Raw genomic sequence first — 21,050 nt, 5'->3', positions numbered from 1 at the left:
CCAGGCTGTACGTCAGATGCCCATTTTGAGAAAGGATAGCCTTTGCAGGGGTGTGTCCAAGTATTAAACTTGAGGGCAATATGGTCCTAGAATTCGAATGTTCCATCTCGAGGCGAGAACTTCCTCAGCCCTGGCCCTGGCCTCAGAACCTGGTCACAGACGGACCCCTGACATTGACCCTGGGCTAAGTTCCCAGAGGGACCCCAGATCCAGGTCTGACCCTCACCTCACACTGAGCTCTTACCTGGTCACAGGTGGGCCAATGTTCCCTGGGCCTCGCCCTTTCTGCCTTCTCTCCCTGCCCTTAACACTCCTTCTTCAAGGGCCATCAGCCACCTTGCCCTCTTGAGCACAGTGCCGAGGTGGGGGCCCTCCCAGGCCCCCATCTCAGATGATACCATGTCTTCTCCAGTTTCCCCAGGAGCTCGTGACCTATGGAGGAAATGGGCAGGTGTTCAGCAACTGGGCTCAGGTACGCTGGACTGTATGGCTTCCCCCCCCCCCACCCCACATCTTCTGGCCTGGTAGGAGCTTACAACCAGGGCTCAGGACTCAGGTCTCTGCCTCCCTGTTGCCTGAGAGGCCAACACTGGAGATACTCAGTTACTGACGGTTCCAAGGTCATGAATGGCAGTATTGGAGGCACCAAGAGCCACTGGAGAGTAATGAAGGCCTGGAGGGATGGGGCACTGGCGGCACCTCTAGGGCTGTGGGAGCTCTCTGGGCCTGGGTGGGGACTTGGGGTGTGGCGTGCCCCCCCCCTTACAGAGCCCTCCATGTTTCCTCTCCCCTGCAGTTCTGGCTGACAATGTCCTACTTGTCGCAGATGACGGAGGAGCAGACCCTGGTCATGTATAGTGGACACCCACTGGGCCTCTTCCCGAGCAGCCCCCAGGCCCCCCGGCTGGTCATCACTAATGGGATGGTGGGTCCTGGGGCAGCTGGGCATTGTCCTGCCTTGGGGTGGGAGAGCCAGGTGCCCCCAACACCTGCCTCCCCATCGTTCCCTCTGTGAGCCCCCAGCCCTTGGCTCCCATCCCTCTTTTCCAGGTCATTCCCAACTACTCCTCCAGGACAGAGTATGAGAAGCTCTTTGCCGTGGGAGTTACAATGTAAGTCCTATCTCACTATTTCAATTTATATAAGGGTGTTTCCACCTCCGCCATGCTTTATTGTAAAACTGTGTAGCAACATTAAAAACAATTTGAAAAACCCTCACAATGGCAGCACCAAAGCACAATTGCCTGTTGACATATTCCCTAGGGGTTTTGTGGATATGCATACTACAGTTTTTATACATTTGCAAGCAAGTGAACAATTTGGATCCTGCTTTTTCCCAACATTTCGTTATGTTATGAACAATTTCAAATAGACAAAACATTGAAAGAATTAACAGTGAACACCGAGATTCTGTGTTTAACACACTACCAAACTCTGTCCCATGTCTATCTATCCATCCCTCTATCCATCTGTCTGACTAACTTGGCTTTTGATGCGTCTCAAAGTAAGCTGTAGATATGATGGCCTGGAATTCAGTATTTGTTTACAGGGTTTTTTTTTTCCTTTTGAAGTAAAATTTACATGAAATGCACACATCCTAGTGCACCATTTGATAAGTTTGACAAATGTGTACACCTTGCAACCCAAACTCCAAGATACAGAGCACAACCATTTCATCTGTCATAAAATTAATGCATGCTCTGAATTGAAAGCTTTTCCCATAAACATTATGAAAAGAGCTACAGTGGAAGGGAAATCCCTCTCCCACCCTATACTCCCCATTTCAGGCGAGTAAAGTCTGTGGCTTTCCAAACATTTCTTGCGCACATGGTTACAGGTTTAGGTAGACCATTGCAGGCCCTCTGCACTAGCCTTTCCACCTTTGACGATATCGTTCCATTTAAGGGAACATGAGAGTCTAATTAACCCTTGTTTTACCTGCAGTGTTCAATTGTAGCATGATTTATTTGACCCCCTTGCCACCTGATTTGGGTTGTTTCCAGTTCTTTGGGCTTATAAAGAATGCTACAGTGAATGTCCTGATCTGTGTATTTTTGTGGATCTCTGGGAGTGTTGCTCTGGACTAATAACCATGTGAAGTTGTTACTGGGACCAACAAAGTGGGTCCACTCCTTGGAGAGCTATAGACAGAGATCACGCCAGGTGGCGTTGCCTCACAAAGTCACTTTATTCGCAGAAATAAGGACATCACAGGGAATAACGTCCAAAGCCACTCTCCCAGCAGGGTCAAGCAGGCCCCTTTTAGTAGGGTTTTTCAGAGGGTGATTTTAATATTATAATGAGGCTGCGGTAACTGTCAGGCACTTTCTGATTCATCTGCACAGGGGGTTGTTCTCAAATGTTTCTTCTCCCATTCCAGTAGTTCCTTCCTTAGTTTCTAAAAGAGGAAATTGACAGTCAGGAGCCTCTAGGCATTTCCTGAGTTCAGGAGTCAGTCCTGAGTTCAGGTGTTTGAGGGGCCTCACCAGTGACCAAGGGTGATCAGGTCTGTCGTATTGGGAGTCAGTTAACCAGGCCTCAGGCTAGTACTTTATAATATAATCATCATAATAGTCACTACCATGTGTCTTAAGATTTATAGATACCTTCACATTTGGTCCTCTACACAAGCCTCAGCACTGGGTGCCCTTCTTAGTCCATTTTGTGCAGGAAGAAACCGAGGCTCAGAAACCCAATTATTTTTCTGGTTAGTCATAAGTAGTTACTGTTATTATTATTTCCTAGGAGGCCCCACTGCCTCTTCTGTGTCAGTGGAAGCAGCCGCCGGGTCAGAGGGGCAGGATCTGTGTCCTGGATCCGCTGCCTCCTAAGTGTGACTTTGGACAAGTTGGTGTGCTTCTGTTTCGTAGGTTCAGGATGGAAGTTTAAAGAGAGTGGAACTGCAGAATCAGACCTGGTCTGCCACACCTGAGGGTTGACCCAGGTGCTGTGAGCAATTGGCTAAATGGATGCAAATTGCCCACAGAGGTGGGAAGAGGTTTACATGTATACGGGATCTGAGAACCTCTAACAGAAGCAAAGCCAGCCTTTTCACTGTCAGGCTGACAAAACAAAGCTACAGAATACAACGAGTACTAGGGAGGATGTGGGAAAACAGGCAGTCACAGATTGTGGGTGGTCTAGGTCAGTACAGCAAGGCTGGGGGTGGCCAGGAGGACTACATCTAGCAGCTGGGGTCAAAGTTCCAAGTGCAGTTAACTTGATCCCACAATTTTACCTCCAGGAGTTATTTTGGGAGCAACATGCAGGGGATAACTTGAGCACAAACGACCGAATCAGAAGGATTTAAAATCAGTTCCCAGCTCTGCTGCATATCCCTGTATAACCTTGGCACTTGGATCCTATCTATAAAGAGGGGATTTAATAGCTCCTGCCTCAAAGAGTTGTGTGAGAATTCATGAAATGATAGAAGGGACACCCTTTTCCACGTGACACAAGGGAGCCCTTGAGCCCTCTGCTTGAGTTGATGTGGGCCCACTAGGGAGCACACCCTGTGGCAGAGGGTAGGGGGCCCATGCAGCCTTGTGGGCGGTTATGATAGTTTCACCCATCTCCCTGGGTGGGTATTTATTATCTTAGCACTGTTTTTTATGTTGTTTAATAGACAACCTTCCAAGGTAAGGATAATGCCTCCCCCTTTTTTGGAAGAAGATGCAGAGGTTCCACATGGCCTGGTGCCTTATCCAAATTATGGGATAGACTTGGCATCAGGCACAGAGCTGCAAGAATCAGGATCCACCATTGATCCAGGAGAGAGGAGGGGCTGGGGAGAGTTGCTGGGGGACAGGAACCCGGTAGAAAAGAGATAGGGAGTTGAAATTGACGAAGGAGAAAAGCAAGCGTCAGTAAGCCCTGGAGCATCTTACCTCAGTGGTCCTCAGGGAAGAGGAAGGTTAAGGCAACAGAAGAATGCAGTCCTTCCCCCATTGCATTGCCAGAAAATCCAAGTGTTTGATAATTATCAAGTGATGGACACAGGCATGCTCATGCATTGCAGGTGACAGTTACTTTGGCATTTGAGAGTATCTATTCATATTTGAAATGTTTGCGCCCGAGGACCCAGCTCTAGTCCTTCCTGATTCCTTCGCTGGGCCTCGGGAGAGGGGGAGCAGGCAGCTCACTGCCACTTCAGTGTTGGTAGTTTGCATAGTGAGACCGCAGGGGGCAGGGGAACATTCTGTGGCTTCTGATATTGCATGCTGCAGAGCCATGAATAGGAAAGAGCAGGATCTGTGTGTGCTGTGGTGGAAAGGACCGCACCGCTGATGTGCCCTGCACGGACACAGTACCGCTACCTACGCAGTGGGGCCGATTATGCAAATAACACTGATACTGATGACAACGGTGACCCACATGCGAACCGTGCTCCCAGGGCCCTTCGCGGCAGTCAGCCTCACCAAGGCACGGCACAGCGGCTCGGTGAGCTTGGATACACGCGTGTGCCGTGCCAGCCCCTCTCTGAAGACACCACCCCTGCCTCCTGCAGCTCCGTGCCGCCCTCCAGCAGGTAGACTCCTCAGTGGAAGGTCACTGAGGGTCATAGGATGGAATCCCACAGAACATACTCTTTCACGTCTGGCTTCTTCACGGAGCCACTTGACACACAGTAGGACTTCGGTTGTTTTCTTTGCCACGTAGCATTTCGTTGTGTTCATACGCTGCCATCACTTCTCTGTCCTCCGTGATGGGTGATCCAACAGTTTCATGGGGTGGCCGCTGTGAATACAGTTGCTGTGAACAGTGGTGTGCATGTCTTTACATGGGTGTGAGCCTGGACCGTGGAAGTGCTGGGTCTCGCTCAGCCTCCGCTGATATGGCCCAATAGTCCCCAAAGTGATTTTACCAATTATAGTACAATTTTGAATAAAACAAAATTTGTTATAAAAGATCCAGGAGGTCAGAGGGGACCAGAATTGGGGGACTGTAGCTTTATCTCTGTTTACTTTTTTTTGAAGGAAAATGTATTAATGCATTTGGGGGTAATTAAAAAGGAATTTTAAGCCATGTAATGTGGAAGCTGTGCCTGGCTCTGGGCTCACCCCTGGCCTTGCCTTGTCTATGGTCAGGTATGGCCAGATGACCGCAGGCAGCTACTGCTACATCGGTCCCCAGGGAATCGTCCACGGCACAGTGGTGAGAAACAGGGCCACACCTGGCTGCAGGGGTGGGAGGCTGATGTGCTGGAGGGGACAGCAAGCGCCTACGTCTTCTCCCGGCAGCTCACCGTGTTGAATGCGGGCCGACAGTACCTGGGTGTCAAGGACCTCGCTGGTAAGGTCTTTGTCACCTCCGGGCTGGGCGGAATGAGTGGCGCTCAGGCCAAAGCCGCAGTCATCGTGGGGTGCATCGGTGTGATAGCAGAGGTGAGCCCGGCAGGAGCCCGGTCCCTGCCCCCGGGCTTCCTCCCTCCATCCAGAGCTGCTCACAGCTCTTTCTTCTCTCGCCACCGCCGCCCCAAAACCTCCCAGTGTGAGTTCCCACGGCAGCGTATGCCCGCTGCCTTCAAAGTGCCCATCACCTTCCATGGTCAATGCCTGCTGATGCTGTCCCGCGAAACTGACCTTCTGTGGGCACTGCTTCCCCTATCCCACCGAATCCCGGGAATTCGGCCGGTGGATAATGAATGTGGATAAATGAGCATAGACTTCCCCACTCAGACAGGTCAGAGTCAGGCATCAGTGGAAGTGTGTGCAGGCGGCTCATGCTCAGCGGCTTTCACGGCTTTCTTGGGGAAAGCCTCCCTTCTGTCCTTGGCACTCCCCAAGAAAGCCGTGAGAGGGGGCTTTCTTTTTTTTTTTTTAAAGATTTTTATTTATTTATTTGAGAGAGAATGAGAGACAGAGAGCATGAGAGGGAAGAGGGTCAGAGGAAGAAGCAGACTCCCTGCCAAGCAGGAAGCCCGATGCGGGACTCGATCCAGGGACTCCAGGATCATGACCTGAGCCGAAGGCAGTCGCTTAACCAACTGAGCCACCCAGGCGCCCGAGAGGGGGCTTTCTGATCCAATGCCCCAACCCTGGGGGCTGCTGATCCAATGGCATTTCCCCCAGGAGAGGAGGCGAGGAGCTTTAAGACAAACCTTGGTTGGGGTCAGGGGTACTTTCTCATGGGAGATGTATTTCCAGCTTTCAGGGGGACAGAGGACGGCCCGAGTGTCCTGGCACAGGTGTCTCTTAAGCAACTTGTATTTAGAATAATCAATATGCCAGAGTGGAACATTTTGGGGAGCCTGCCCTTGGCCCCTACACGGAAAATAAGTTATAGCAACTAATACTAGCTTTCACAGAGCTCATCCCCAGGAATCTGCAGGAAAGCAGCCTGTGTTTTTATTTTTGTTTCTTAAAGATTTTATTTATTTACTTGAGAGAGAGAGCATGAGCAGGGGAGGGGCAGAGGACAGGGAGAAGCAGACTCCCCGCTGAGCAGGGAGCCTGATGCGGGACTTGATCCCAGGACTCAGAGATCATGACCCGAGCTGAAGGCAGCCGCTTAACCGACTGAGCCACCCAGGCGCCCCCAGCCTATGTTTTTAAAAAGCCTTGTCTTCCCCTTGCCTCATCCTCAACGCTCATCCTCATCTACGTTCCCCTGTATCTTCAAAAAGTGTTTGCCACAGAGAGAACACTCAGTAAATATGTGTAATAAAATTCCCAAATAGTAAATAAGTAATCCTAAAGAGAGAGAAAGAGAGAGAAGCCTTGGTGATACGCACTTCTGTGATTCACACTTAGTTGATACTAAGTCTGTGTCATACATTCTTGTACTTCTTAGGAACCCACTTGGCTTCAGGTAACAGAAAATCAAACTATAGCAGCTTCCACAAATAGGGTTTTATTTTTCTCACACAGCCAGCAGTGCTGGCATTGGTCCAGCAGCTCAGTGATGTCAAGGCCAACATCTCTAGATTGTCTTGGGTTTCCTTCATGGATACAAAATGGCTGCTCCAGCCCCAGCCTATCCCATCTCCATTTAAGGCAGGAAGGAGAAGGGAAGTGCCATCTATGACTGAGAAAATACTTAAGAAACCCCTTCTTTTACCTCATTGGTCAGTATTGGATCAAATGGAAGTTCTTACCTAAAAAGGAGGCTGGAGACAGTGGACAGAGTAGTTGTGGTTCGCCTGGACTGGGGCTGAGCACAGTGTCCCCGTGAAAATCCGGGTTCTGTTGATAAGGAAGGCAGGAGGGAGAATAAGTATTGGAAAGCAGCTCACAGCCTCTGCCCTGATACTGCGTTATAAAAGTGGGTGACTTACATGGGGGACGGCATCTTCCTAGTGGAGGCTGGCATGCCCAGTAACTGGGAGACCCTGTGTCTCATGGTCCCAGGTGGATAAAGCCGCCCTCATGAAACGCCACGAGCAAGGTTGGCTGATGGAAGTGACCGACAGCTTGGACCACTGCATTGAAAGACTCAGGTACAGTGCCTGACACGTGAGCATGGGGAAGTGGTTAGACCCCAAGAAGGGGCCTGGAGGCTGGGCTGCTTTACATGGGCCTGTTAAATGCCTGACACTTGGCCACAGGTGGCGCCTCACCAAGTGACCCCACAGAGGTCATACTGTACCAACATCACAGGACCCACCACGGGGTTTGAATCACAACCCCGAGATCAAGAGTTGCATGCTCTACTGACCGAGCCAGCCAGGCGCCCCTTCTAATTCCATTAGAATTTCTCACTAGTCCCTAGGGCTAGGGTGCAGGTAACTCTGGAGTTCCCATACCTGGTGGTCAGACACTTGCTGCTAAATGATTTTCTTGATATTGAGCCACCGTTTTGCAAAGACTACGCCTTGTATTTCTCACTGTTGTGGCCTCAGTGCCCAGCCCAGAGCCTAGCACATAGTAGGTGCTCATCTAATCTGTTGGGGGAAATGAGCCTTTGAAAGATGGAACTGTTCCTCAGCGTGACTCCAGTTTAGGGGTAAGCTGATCTTCCTCCCCGCTCATGCTCTGGTTCTCAGGGTGGGGGACAAGGGGTTGGCAACATTTCCCTCTGGTTTGATGTTTTCTGAGGTATTTTAGCGGGAATGGGGGGAGGACTGCCCTGGGGGCTGCTGATCCAATGCCATTTTGTTTGTTTGTTTTAGAGAGAACACAAGAGGGCAGGGGAAGGGCACAGGGAGAGAGAATCCCAAGCAGACTCCCTGCTGTGCGCAGAGCCCTGCATAGGGCTTGATCTCACGACCCTGAGATCATAACCTGAGCCAAAATCAAGAGTTGGACGCTTCACCTACTGATGCCGATTTTTTGAAGCTTCCTCTTACTTTGCAGAACTGAGCTCTGTTTGGGGAAGACACACTGCACAGTGGTTCTCCAGCTCTGCTATAATTAGATTTGCCCAGGGCTCTTCAAAAGGGGCTTATAGGAAAATGTTCAAGCATATACTGAATTGAGAAATACTCCCATTACCAGGATTGGATACTATTTGACACTGATCTTTTAAAAATACTAGTTTGACCCCATTGCACGCCTGTGTAAAACTCTCGGGTGAGTTTCCATTAAATATAGGAATATAGGAGAAATTCCAGACTTCTAGTGGGACATTGATGGGTCTGGCTCCTAAACCTGTTAATGCTCTTGAGCATCCTGAACACACTCACACACTTGCACACATGTGCATGCACTTGTACACACACACACACACACACACACACCACAGAACCAGGTCAAATCTTTTTAACAGAGTGCCTCAAGCAGCCCGTCGGGTTATACTTCTGCTCCCTGAGCTACGGAAGGCACAGATGGGAGTGGAGTGAGCCTCTGGGAGTGGAGGCCCAGTCCCCGTGCTGGTCTGCAGCTGGGATCCCATCTTCCTTCTCTGCTGGTCACTGCTTCCACGCTCCTCACTGCTCTAGGACTATATGCCTTTTCCTGCTTCATTTTCCTTGCGCTCGGGAAAGGGGCACGTAGGCTCCACTGGCATCTCTGCCAAGCGTGGTGTTCAGTCAAACCGCATCTCTGAGTGGTGCCCAAACTCCTGACGTATTCGTGCTTTCTGACCCCTCTCCTACCTGTGGGGCTTTATGTATTACATCTTCTGTATTTTTTATCTGTATTAAATATGCTATCTTTTTTTTTTTGTCCTTTTATTTCTCCCAATAATGTTTGGAGTCATCTTTTTTTAAGATTTTATTTATTTGAGACAGAGAGAGAGAGAGAGCATGAGAGATGGGGAGGGGAAGAGGGAGAGGGAGAAGCAGACTCCCCGTTGAGCCCGGAGCCCAAGGTGGGACTCAGTCCCAGGGCCCTGAGATCATGACCCGAGCCCAAGTCAGACACTCAATCGACTGAGCCACCCAGGCGCCGCTCATCTTTTTTTTTAAGGTTTATTTATTTTAGAGAGAAAGAGAGAGAGCATGAGCACATGCAAGCAGGGGGAGGGGCAGAGGGAAGGGATCTCAAGCCGACTCCCCACTGAGCACAGAGCCTGAGGCGGGGCCCCTATGTGGGGCTCGAGATCCTGAGATCATGGCCTGAGCCAAAATCAAGTCAGATGCTTAACCGACTGAATCACCCAGGCGCCTTCTGGAATCACCTTTAGTGATGTCTACAATTTTAGGATCACCTCGCATGAGTTCTAGAACAATCCCAATCAGTGCGCTAACAGCAACAGCCCTGATTCTGTGAATCCCCTCAAGAAGGCTTGTCACTGTTGTCATTTCATTTCTCTCATCTGGGGCATTCAAGTCTGCTGTTACAGGTCTGGGTCCTCAAAAGCCACGATGCAGAGGTCCCTGCACCTTGGGCCCTGATGCTGGCACACAGTGCTTGTGGTGACCTCCAGGGTCTTCTGCATTCTTGCCAGCTTGGTGTTGGTGGGGGTGGGCAGCTGCAGGCAGGTGCAATGGGCCATCTGCTCTGCTCTTGTGCCCTTCTAGGGAAGCAAGGAAAAGGAAGGAGGTGCTCAGCCTTGGTTACCATGGCAATGTGGTGGATCTTTGGTAAGTGGGGGATGGGAGTTGGCAGCCTTGGGGACCCTGGGTGAACCTCCCCCTCCAGACAAGGTACTGATGGTGGCCTTGTGCTCCCTGGACACAAAGCTTCCAATGTACTCAGCTTAAGGCTCCGATCCCAGTTTTCAAGGCCCAGATCCTGGCCCGACTTCACAGCAGCCTTCCTACAGATGTTCTTTTGAGAGGGGAGGGCAATCCCCTCCCAGCTGGGCCGTGAACTCAGGCCCCAGAGGGTGCCTACCCTTGACCTGGGCAGGTGCCGCCCGGCATTGATCACCCCATGTCTTTCCCAGGGAGCGTCTGGTCCACGAATTGGACACAACAGGGGAGCTCTTGGTGGACCTGGGGTCAGATCAGACGTCCTGTCACAACCCATTCAATGGTGGTTACTACCCTGTGCAGCTGGGCTTCGCAGAGGCCCAGAGCCTCATGGCCTCCGACCCTGCTGCATTCAAGGGCCTCGTCCAGGAAAGGTGATGATGTCCCAGGGCTACTCCGGGTGTGTGGGGGCGGGGCTGCACACAGCTGGCAGGAGCTTTTGGACTGGGTGGCTCTGGCCTCTGCCTGGTTCTCCAGGGGCTAACTGTGTGGCCTTAGGCGAGAGCTTTAATCTCTCTGAACCTGTATCCTCCTCCGTCAGATGGGATGGAAATAGAGCTGGCTGAGCCCCATGGGGTGCAGTTGAAAGGTGACAGGGGTGAGGCACAGAGGGCCTGCTCTCAGAACCTTACGGGTGGGCAGGGCTGACCACGAACCACCGGCCTCTTGCAGCCTGAGAAGGCAAGTCTCCGCCATCAACAGACTAGCCAAGGAGAACTTCTTCTTTTGGGACTATGGCAATGCCTTCCTCTTGGAGGCCCAAAGAGCAGGTGAGACACAACAAAGGCGAGGTGAGGGGGCCCCAGTCTCCGCAGGCTGGGAGGGGCCAAGAGCCTGGCACTGGGCACTCTCCCTTCTCACCAGCCAGGAGTGGGCCTGGAAGGTGCCCGGGGGGAAGTGGGGACACAGCATGCAGCTTTCACCATGTCCCTGCCCAGGCCTTCTGGGAGCTGGTCCTGCTGGGTCCTTGGCCTCCCTGGGCCTCAGTTTTTCGATTTGCCTTAGGAACGTCAAGTGACACAAAGAGAGTTGGTAGGATGCTCGGATATAAGCTCCAGCGGGGGGCGGGGGGTGGTAGGGAATGCAGCCTAACTTTTCTGTGAGGGAAACTCTTTTTAAAATTTAAATTCAATTAATTAACATCTGGTGTAGTCTTAGTTTCAGAGGTAGAGGTCAGTGATTCATCAGTCTTCTGTAACACCCCGGGCTCATTCCAGCACGTGCCCTCCTTAATGTCTGCGGGAGACTTTTCTGTGGAACAGGTGGCCCGTGCTGGAAGGTAAAGTGCAGAAGGTACAAAACTACAGAGAGGAAGGTGGACCTCCCAGCCCTGCCCCTGGCTCCCCTCCTGGAGTTCAAAGGCTCTGCTGGGCCTGTTGGGGCACCAGTGGACCAGGGGGTAACATGGGTACACCCCCACCCGGCCCCACACCAACAGCAGCACTTGCTGTCTCCCAACCCCAGTGGGGCTTCCCTAGGAAAACAGAGCATGTCCACTGTTTTTCCCTGGCCTCTTTGTTTAAATCCCTTCTGGAGAGCGGCATGAGTCCTCGCCTTGGGGCAGGTGGGCCAGCCCTCATACCCTCCACTGATTGATTCTGTGCGGGTGCTCTGCCCACAGGAGCGGATGTGGAGAAGAAAGGCGCCAACAAGACGGAATTCCGCTACCCCTCGTATGTCCAGCACATCATGGGGTAAGTGATGGGGTCACTTCCAGCCTCTGGGTCCTAGACTCTCAGGTTGGGAAAGTCCTCAGGTAGGGAGAAACAGGAGATAACTGGAGGGAGATCCAACTGAGATGGGGAGGCCTCAAGGTCAAAACAAGCAACACAGGGGCAGGGGATGGGAGGCCTCAGGATGCTTCTGGAAGGTTTGCCAGCCCATTTGTGCGCAAGATGGGACCAGAGAGGGCGGGGAGAAAGGCGATGGTCTCCTTCTCAGGTTCACTGTGGGTGAGGAAGCAGAGGCTCAGGGGCCCGCACTGCCAGGCTACACACGCAGGGGGCTGCTGGGCACTGTCCAGAGAGGAGCGTGGGCCCAGGGGACGGGTGAGGCCAGGGGCCTGGAGGCCACCTAGGAAGGTTGGTTTGCCCAAGGCAAACCTGGCCAAGCCCCCACATTTACTGTTTCTCCCAACTACTTCGATGTAGTTCATTGATTTTCAGGTTGTCTTTGTAACAACACTGAAAAGGAATTTCTGCCTGTCTGTGTCCCAGCTCCCTGCTCCTGCAGCAAGAAATGGTGCAGATCTAAGAGGAGGGACAGAAAACCAGAGGGAGGGGCAACACTGAGGGGAGAGGGGGGCTGAGGGGGAGGGGGTAACACTGAGGGGAGAGGGGGGCTGAGGGGGAGGGGGTAATGATGTAGGAAAGATGTTAGGGTTGGAAGCTGAAGGCCAAAAAGAATTCTTGAGACATCTTTGGTGCAAAAGGTGATTTTATTAAAGCTCGGGGACAGGACCCGTGGGTAGGAAGAGCTGCACCGGGTGATGAGGAACGGCCCATTATATACTTTCAAGTTGGGAGGGGGTTAGGGATGGCGTAGGTCTCTAAGGAATTTGGAAACAAGGTTTCCAGGCCCTTGAGGGGGCTAGCTATTGTTGGGAAAAGGTCATTTATTACCGTCTAATAAAACCTTAGTCATGAGACCCTTCAGATGGGTATCGGTGGGCCATATGCTTGGGGGATGAGTGCCAACAGGTATCTTGGGGGTTTAGAGATAAAGGACATTTCTAAAGGAATTTTTATATGTTAAAGTAGGCTTATAGGATCCGGGGGTGCTGTCAGGCTAGGATTGTCTTTTGCCCTTAGCCAAGTATTAACATGGAGGTAGTTGAGTCCCTAGAGGAATGTCTCTCTGCCTGTTTCAGGGACTTGTCAACGGGCTGTAGGCAGTAAGGAAATTGAATAATTTTTCTTCTGCCATTGTTTCCCATATCATAAATACTGAAGGGAAAGGGGGGCTGAGGGGAAGAGGGGAACAGGGGGGAGGAAGGGGGTTGAGGGGGAGGAGGATACGGGGGAGGGAGGAGGCTGAGGGGGGAGGGCTTCTAAACCTGCGGTCCAGTTAGTGGGTTAGGGGCTTCCAGCAATGATTCTGGACACTGAAGCTCTGACTTCACTAAGTGTGCCCACATGCCACGCCCCCAACACACAACCCAACCAGCATACAACCTTCACCCCCTCTCACTTCTGGAGCATCTGCAGGCCCTCCCTTCTTGGTTCATGGTAGCCCCGCCCCCGTAAGTGGGTGCAGCCAGGCTGGGGAGCCCCAAGGCCAGGAGGCATTTTGTCTTTGCAGGGACATATTCTCCTTGGGATTTGGGCCTTTCCGCTGGGTATGCACGTCAGGGGACCCCCAGGACCTGGCAGTCACAGATGAGCTGGCCACATCTGTGCTAGAGGAGGCCATTGCTGACGGAGGTGAGGCTGTGGCATGGGAGATGCTCACAGGCAGGTGGCCCAGCAAAGGCTCGGGTAGCAGCCCACCACCTGATGCAGCCCCCTTCTCCGCTCATCCCCTGCCTGGCCCCCGCAGGCACGAGAGCATGTGGCCTCGGGTTTATGCCTGTCGACAGTGCTTCCGATTCTTCGCAGCTGTCTGCTGTGCCCCACTCTGCCTTCCCTGTGTCAGAGCTCCTGCCGTGGCCTGTGGTTTCTCCAAGAGAGAGCGTGGCTCTGCCTTCCCACGTGGATGGTGGTGGTTGTCCCCCGACGGACGACCCGCCTCCACCCCTTGTTTAACCTCAGTCCCTTCCTGTGTAGTGGATTTGACATGTTGCTTATCACGTGAAGAGGAGGCAAGTATTTGATGAAACTTCCTCAGCTGTCCTAGCTCCTGCCCCCACTTCTCTGCAGCTTTTCTGCAGGTCGCGGGCGCCTTCTTTCCAGTTCTCTGTGTGGATCCTTCAGCCTTGGCTGCTTGTTTTTAGTCCCCAGGGGCCATTTCACGCTGCTGCCCACATCCAGACTCGGTGGGCTGGGGCGTGTCCAGGTTACCCGGATGCAAGGCCGGCGATACCGGGGGAGGGTGGGCGGGCACCTGTGTGGGAGGAGCCAGGCGGGGTGGGGCGGGGCGGGGCGGGGCGGGGCCGAGGCCTCCTGGGAAGGAGCAGAAATCGCCAGATGTTGTCTGGTGCTAGAGGAGCCGGCAGGATGGTGGGTGTTCACCCAAACGTCCCCGGAAGAAGCTCTGAGCTGTTGCACCTGCTGGTGGCCACGGTGTAAATACTCTCCGGGTGGCTGATTTCTAGCGCGGCTCCACGTGGAGCGGCTGCAGAATTTCCCCCAGGCAGGTAATCTCAAGAGCAGAGAACCTAATAAAAGGTAGTAGAGTATTTAGGCAGTGATGACTTGTGAGCATTGCCTTCAAAATGTTTAAAACTGTGAGTTTATTTAATTGAAATTTTAATGATGTCTGTGTCAACTACTGTGTCACACAATTCCTGAAGATTTAAGTCTGCTCCCATGAGCTGGGAGGAGCAGCTCCCAAGCAACACAGTTACCACCTGACTCTGCACGCCCTCCACACGTTAGCCGACTGGCCCGTCTTACTGGGATAGGCCAAGCTTCTTTCTACCTCAGGGCCTTTGCACTTGGCTGTTCTCTCTGCCTAGAGCACTGTTCCCTCAGATCTTTGTGTAGCTAGTTCCTTAGCATTTAGGATGTAGCTTGACCATTACCTCCGCAGAGAGGCCTTTGGTGCCCCGACCCACCTCCCTAGTGACTACCTTACCACACTTTTATTTCCTTCGTGGCGCACAGCAGTCTCTGTTCCCAGTGCCTGGCACAGCACCTGGCATACAGTGAGGACTCAATAGATGTTTGCTGAGGGAATGAGTGTATCAGGCAGTGGGTTGCACACGTCTGTGCATTAATTCATGTGACTATTGGCATTATGGGTCCCAGAAGTCAGATGGTCTGGTGTGGTGCTGGGGATGGGGGCTTTCTGACCCCATGTCTAGGCTCCATGATGGTTGCAAAACAGGTGTCTGTGCTGAGCAACTGCCAGAGGGAGGGCCTGTGCCTGAGCCCGACAGGACAGGGGCCCCCAGTGCCTGTGACACCCTGCTTTCTCCCTGCAGTGAACCCGGCTGTGAAGATGCAGTATATGGACAACATCCGCTGGATCCGGGAGGCCACCAAGCACCGGCTGGTGAGGGCTTGGCCTGGTGGGAAGCAGGGGTGGGGTGCTGCTTGCCACGCCCAGGCTGGTAGATGTGGGCCCGAGACGGTGCCATCATACCCCGTGAGACTGCTTAGGTGGCAGCCTCCTTGGCCTCATAGGAGGCAGCCGCAGCCACCTCACCCAGCAGGCCACCGGACAGAGAAGCCCAGGGCCTTTCAAAAGGTGCCCTGGGGCCCTGGGGCAGCGACCAGCGTCAGTTAGGTTGTTGCTCACCCAGGTACTCCACAGATAGCTCAAGAGAGTCAGTCCTCCTGGCTTCCCAGCCGTGTGACCTGGGGCGAGTGGCGCAGCCTCTCTGAGCCTCCCGTGTCATCCGCACAGCGGAGATGCTGCGGGCGGTCCGCACGCCCAAGCTGTGGTGGCACGCAGGCTTGGAGCAGGCCCTCTGGGACAGCCTGTGCATGAGGCACGGCCGGGGCCAGGGCTGAGCAGAGGGGCATGCTGCTGCCTCACATCTGGGGGTGTGCTCATGTGCACTAGGGCTTTGGGGGTGGGGAAGCGGCCATGTGACAGTCAGGGGAGGCGGAGGATCAGCCAAAGCACAGGTCCTGAGGCGGCAGCAGGCTTGGTGTACCAAGGACAAACGAAACACGGGCATTTGGCTTGCACGCCTTTGGCCACAGACCTCAGTGGCCAGACACTGCCTGGTGGACACACGTCCGTCCCTGGCCTGGGGGTCCTAGGGCCAGAGGGGGACTCCCTTGAGCACCGCCCCTGCATCCTGGGCTTCAGTGGCCCAACACCACCCACCCAAACTCCTCCTGGGCCAGTGGTTTGCACATGTGTTTCCGCCACAAGCCCTGTGCCAACAGCAGTCTCTGGGACCGCTCGGAATCTGAGAGGACCTCCGGACTGTTGGACTTGAGGATCTGGGCTGCAGGGAGGTTGGGCAGGAGCGGAAATGTGTGGGGCCAGTCCAGAGGTGGCCTGGAGAAGAGAAGGACCCAGCCTCGAGGGAAGGGCTCCCACCAAGCAGGAAGCGGCTGGCGGGAGGATGAGAGGTCAGGGGCGTGGGGAGTGGCCCTCTGGACGCTGCTGCAAGGGTGACGGAGAAGCAGGACTGTCTCTTCTGTGTCTGAGTTGAAGTTTTCTGGAAGTTGTGTTCTCCGTACTTGTTTCACGTTGCTCTTTGCCTTGGGAAAGATGGTGGTCACAGAAGCCCATGCTTTTTAAACATTTTTTTTTTTAAGATTTTATTTATTTATTTGACAGAGAGAGAGACACAGCGAGAGAGGAAACAAGCAGGGGGAGTGGGAGAGGGAGAAGCAGGCTTTCCCACGGAACAGAGAGCCTGATGCGGGGCTCGATCCCAGGACGCTGGGACCATGACCTGAGCCGAAGGCAGACGCTTAACGACTGAGCCACCCAGGCGCCCCGGGATTTTTAAACATTTTAATTGAGTGTAAGGTATACTCTTGATTGAGCTGGCAATCTGATACCAGTTCTTCCTCGATTTTCTTTTTCTGGATCCAAGACATCTGAAAATCTCTGCAGTGGTGACTTCAACTCTAGTCCTTCCCACAGGGCTTTGAGGCAGCTGGTGGGAGTAGAGTCAGGCTGTGGGTTAGCAAGTCATGTGCAAGGAAGAAGCAGCTCCCCTCACCATGCTGGTTGGCGCCGTGGCCCAGAAGAGCTCTCTTTTCAGGCTCACGATCACGGGTGCGGCTAGCTCCATCACCCGCTCCTGAACCTTCCACCCCATTCCAGGACGAGGGGCCGGGCAGCTGAGGGAAAACCTACATCCTCTTTGGAGAATCCAGGGTTTCTCAGTCTTGGCACTACTAATATTTGGGGCCAAATCATTTTTTTTTCAACTATGGCAACATATATATTACCATAAAATTTTCCATTTTAACCATTTTTAAGGTACAGCTCAGTGGCTTTAAGCACACTTACATTGCGTGCAACTGTCACCACCATCTGTCTCCAGACTTCTTCGTCTTCCCAAGCTGAAACTCTGTCCCCATTAAAACATGAACTCCTCATTCCTCTCCCCCAGCCCCTGGCAGCCACCATGCTGCTTTCTGTCTCTGTGTAATTGATGGCTCTAGGGACCTCATGTAGTGGGATCATGCAGTATTTGTCCTTCTGGGACTGGCTTCTTTCACTCACCATGATGTCCTCAAGATTCAAACACACTGTAGCGTGTGTCAGAATTCCCTTCCCTTTCAAGGCTGAAAAATATTCCATTGTCTGCATAGAATATATCTATTTTGCTTATCCATTCATCCGTCAATGGATACCTGGGGTGCTTCCACATTTTAGCTATTGTGAGTAATGCTGCTGTGAACATGGGGGTGCAAATATCTGTGCGAATATCTGGGGGCCAGATACGTTTCTGTTGTGGGGGGCCATTGTGGGATGTTTAGCAGCACTCCTCCCATGCTGGCAGCACCCAAACGTGTCTCCAGGCATTACCCCATGTCATCCTGGCTGAGAACCACTGTGCCAGACAGGGATTCCTTTTTACTTGCTGCAGTTTCTGTTTCCTGGTAGCACTTGTCTTACTCCAGAGGGGCTGCTCCTGGTGTTTCTGTCCACAGGCGCTCGGCCGTGCTGCCTACTGCCCAGGTGGTCGTGGCAAGTGGCTCAGCCTCTGCACCCCAGTTTTCTCATCTGTAAAGTGGAGCCTAGGATGAGAATAATAGCACCTTCCTCATTAACTCACCAGCGAGCGACGTTATGCAGAGTACTTGCGGCTACGCCAGGCACAATCCAAAATTGCATTAGGCGGCATTAATATTATTTTTATTGAAAGGACTCAAGCAGGGGTATGCTCCTAATAGTTAACATCCCTAGAGATGGGCAGGTCAGGGTCTTGGAGACCCCTCCTGGGGTTAAGCCTTGAGGTGTTGGATCACTGAGGGACGTCTGGGGGCCTCGACTGCATGCAGACATGCAGGTGGTTGGCGTGGTGGCCTGGGGGCTGGACCTGAGGGCCCACCTCAGGCCTGCAGACTGTAGAGCTACCACACACCTTGGGGTCCTCCATGACCTCCCTCGAGGGGACTATCTGGCTGCTGGCAGACCTGTCACCCAAGTCTCCCCCTGCGTATCACTAGGTCACCAAGGTTCCTCTTCTCTCCCTTTTCCCCCCAGGTGGTGGGGTCCCAGGCGAGGATCCTGTACTCAGACCAGAAAGGCCGTGTGGCCATCGCTGTGGCCTTCAACCAAGCCATCGCCCATGGGAAGATCAAGGTGATGCGTCCTGTGCTGCAGGCAGGAGGCCTCCCCTAGTTTCCTTCCAATCAGTGCTGGCATGGCCCTGAGGCCCCGGGGTCTATGTTTGTGTTATTTGGGTGGCAGATAACTGGGGACCAGGAATGAAGAGGCCTGTCCTCAAACCCAGGCTCTCACATGTTCCCTGCTGTGTGACCTTGGGCGAGTCAGGTGCCCTCTCTGAGCCTCAGGTTCCATCTTCTGTGAAAAGAGACTAATGTTAACCTCAAAGCCTAGGTGTGAGGATCAAGTGAGTCATCTTTCTTGAATTATCTTCTTTTTTTTAAAAATTATCTTTTTATAAACCATGACAAACTTCCCTGGCTTCCCCCCATTTTCCTCCTAGTCAGCCGGCCCACCATGGAAGACATGGAGCTCTGGGCACACTCATTTGGAGGGCCGTCTTGCTCCCGTTCCATAGGCTCATACGCAGAGTTCTTGCTGGCATCCTGTGTTTGGGAGTGCCAGTATTAATGATCAGATATGAAAGGGAAATCAGGTTGGATGAACGTGATGCCTGTCCCAGTGCACCCACCGGGTGGCAAGGTTTTGGTGGTGGCAAGGACAGCAGCCCCAGCCCATCTCAGGGAGCACTGCCAGAGCACCCTGCTAGCGTGCTCAGGAGGAGGTCTGGGGCAGCTCCGGCAGGACGTCTCTCTAGGCGCACTCACGTCCAGGCTGCCATCGGCCGGTTGGCACGGAGAGCTGGACGTCTTATTCATTCATTCCACATGCGTGATTGAGCGCCTCCTCCATGCCAGGCTCGTTCTAAAGGACTGGGGACCACCTGGCAGAGAGCCAAATAGACAGGGTCCCAACCTCATCCACGCACTGGGGAAGGGAAACTGATGATGTAGGATAAAGGCATAAATTCAGAGGGAACTTCAGATGGTGATGAACATGAGAAGAAAATGAATGGGGGTGATGGGGTGAGGGTGATGGGGTACAAGTGGCAGGGAGGGGGTAAGGGGTGGGAATGAGAGGTGACTTTAGACAGAGTGGTGAGAACAGGCCTTCTGAGTGCTGATGTAGAACTGAGACCTGAATATCTGGAAGGTGCTAGAATCCCTGGGGGTTGGCAGTTCAGAGCAAATGTGAAAAGCAAGCTTGGCCTGTTCAAGGAAAGGAGAGAAGGGTTTCTTAATTCAGAGCAATGGGGAGTTCCGCTTTCAGCAAGATACCTCCTCTTACACAGGGAGCCCGTGAAATCCTATGACCACTGGGGAGGGCTGGGAAGACCAACACTCTTGGGGCCAGCCATAGTTCCTTTGTGAGACACTCAAGAAACTTCCCAGTTTTGGTGTGGGAAGAGCTTGCCTGTTGCAGCTGGGCTGCACTGCCTTCCTCCCTCTGAGGACAGCCGAGAGGAAGGTGCAGCTGGGCTAGACTAGCTCTTACCTCATGCTTGTGGTCATGGAACACTCCCCGTTGCCCCAGCCCCTTCACGTCTACCATGTAATTGTTCCAGTTAGAACTTGTTTTTTATAATGGAACCACCCTGTGCCTGGCACAAAGGAGCCCGGTTGACCTGTCCTTAGCCACGGCCCCACTCAGCCTTCCCCAGGGCTGCAGTGTATTCTGTCATTGGGGTGGAGAGCTGCAGAGCTGCCTGGCAGCACGTCACAGACCCCCAAGCAGCCTGAGATCTTTGGGAAACAGGAAGAGTTGCCAACACATGCATTTGAAAAATCAAACCCCCTGTGCTTTCACCATGTGAAAAGTCTCTGTTCTCACAGAGAATGGCAGCACAGAAAGGATCCTAGTGATTTCCTTGTCCAGAAAACCAAGGCCCAGAGAGGAATCGTCCACCCGGCACCCCTGGGCTATCTGTCTGCCTCTTTCGATAGAGTGCAGGCTCAGGAGAAAGCCCAGACTCTAGTATACTGTGTGTGAATTTAAATCCCAGCCTGGCCACTTACCAGCTCTATGGCATTGGGCAAGTTTCTTCTCCTCGCTGGACCTCAGTTTTCCTGTCTATAAAACAGGCATGGTAACAGGCATACCTATCTGGATAGAGTCGCTGAGACTGCCCATTGAGCCTACACAGGCATAGCACCTGGGGGGCCTGTGCGTGTAGAAAGCACCCAATCTGTGGAATCCATTAGTAGCTACAGGAAAAGCCATCAGAAACATCTATGCTTCCTCTTGTTGAAGAAGGTCTATTCCCAGGGGGAGCGATCCAAAGGGCTTCTGGTGTGTGCCAGGCAGCTATGGTAGACACTGTTAGCTGACATCTCATATCCTTCCCTGCTGCAGGCACCGGTGGTCCTGAGCCGAGACCACCATGATGTGAGTGGCACAGACAGCCCCTTTAGGGAGACCTCCAACATTTATGATGGCTCTGCTTTCTGTGCAGGTGAGGAAGACAAAATTTTTTAAAAATCTTTTTAATGTTGGATTTAATTTTGTTTAAAAATCAATTGATTCATTCAGTCAGTCATAATGCTGCAAAAAATGTTCTGGCATCTGAGAGACTTGGCATAGGGTGACCAGCCCAGCACACCGGGGTTTCTGGGATCTGGGATTTCTGGTTTTAAACTGAGCTAGTGTCGGGCAAAATGGGACAGTT

The 21,050-nt window shown here is 52.8% G+C and overlaps 1 protein-coding gene across 1 annotated transcript in view; it reads left to right on the top strand.

Annotated features, from left to right (window-relative positions):
* UROC1 (urocanate hydratase 1) overlaps nucleotides 1-21,050 on the top strand; it is a 43,040-nt gene that overhangs the window by 11,072 nt on the left and 10,918 nt on the right. The window contains 14 exon segments of the mRNA XM_021695073.1: nucleotides 413-472; nucleotides 797-925; nucleotides 1,051-1,112; nucleotides 5,088-5,154; nucleotides 5,241-5,384; nucleotides 7,350-7,438; nucleotides 9,902-9,964; nucleotides 10,270-10,449; nucleotides 10,748-10,845; nucleotides 11,697-11,769; nucleotides 13,376-13,497; nucleotides 15,159-15,229; nucleotides 18,362-18,460; nucleotides 20,738-20,837. Of these exon segments, the coding sequence (XP_021550748.1) occupies nucleotides 413-472; nucleotides 797-925; nucleotides 1,051-1,112; nucleotides 5,088-5,154; nucleotides 5,241-5,384; nucleotides 7,350-7,438; nucleotides 9,902-9,964; nucleotides 10,270-10,449; nucleotides 10,748-10,845; nucleotides 11,697-11,769; nucleotides 13,376-13,497; nucleotides 15,159-15,229; nucleotides 18,362-18,460; nucleotides 20,738-20,837 (1,357 nt within the window).

Source organism: Neomonachus schauinslandi, chromosome 1 (assembly GCF_002201575.2).
Source record: "Neomonachus schauinslandi chromosome 1, ASM220157v2, whole genome shotgun sequence".
Classification (NCBI taxonomy): domain Eukaryota; kingdom Metazoa; phylum Chordata; class Mammalia; order Carnivora; family Phocidae; genus Neomonachus; species Neomonachus schauinslandi.
The sequence above is the reverse complement of the archived record's forward strand: the minus strand, read 5'-3'. Positions and strand labels throughout refer to the sequence as shown.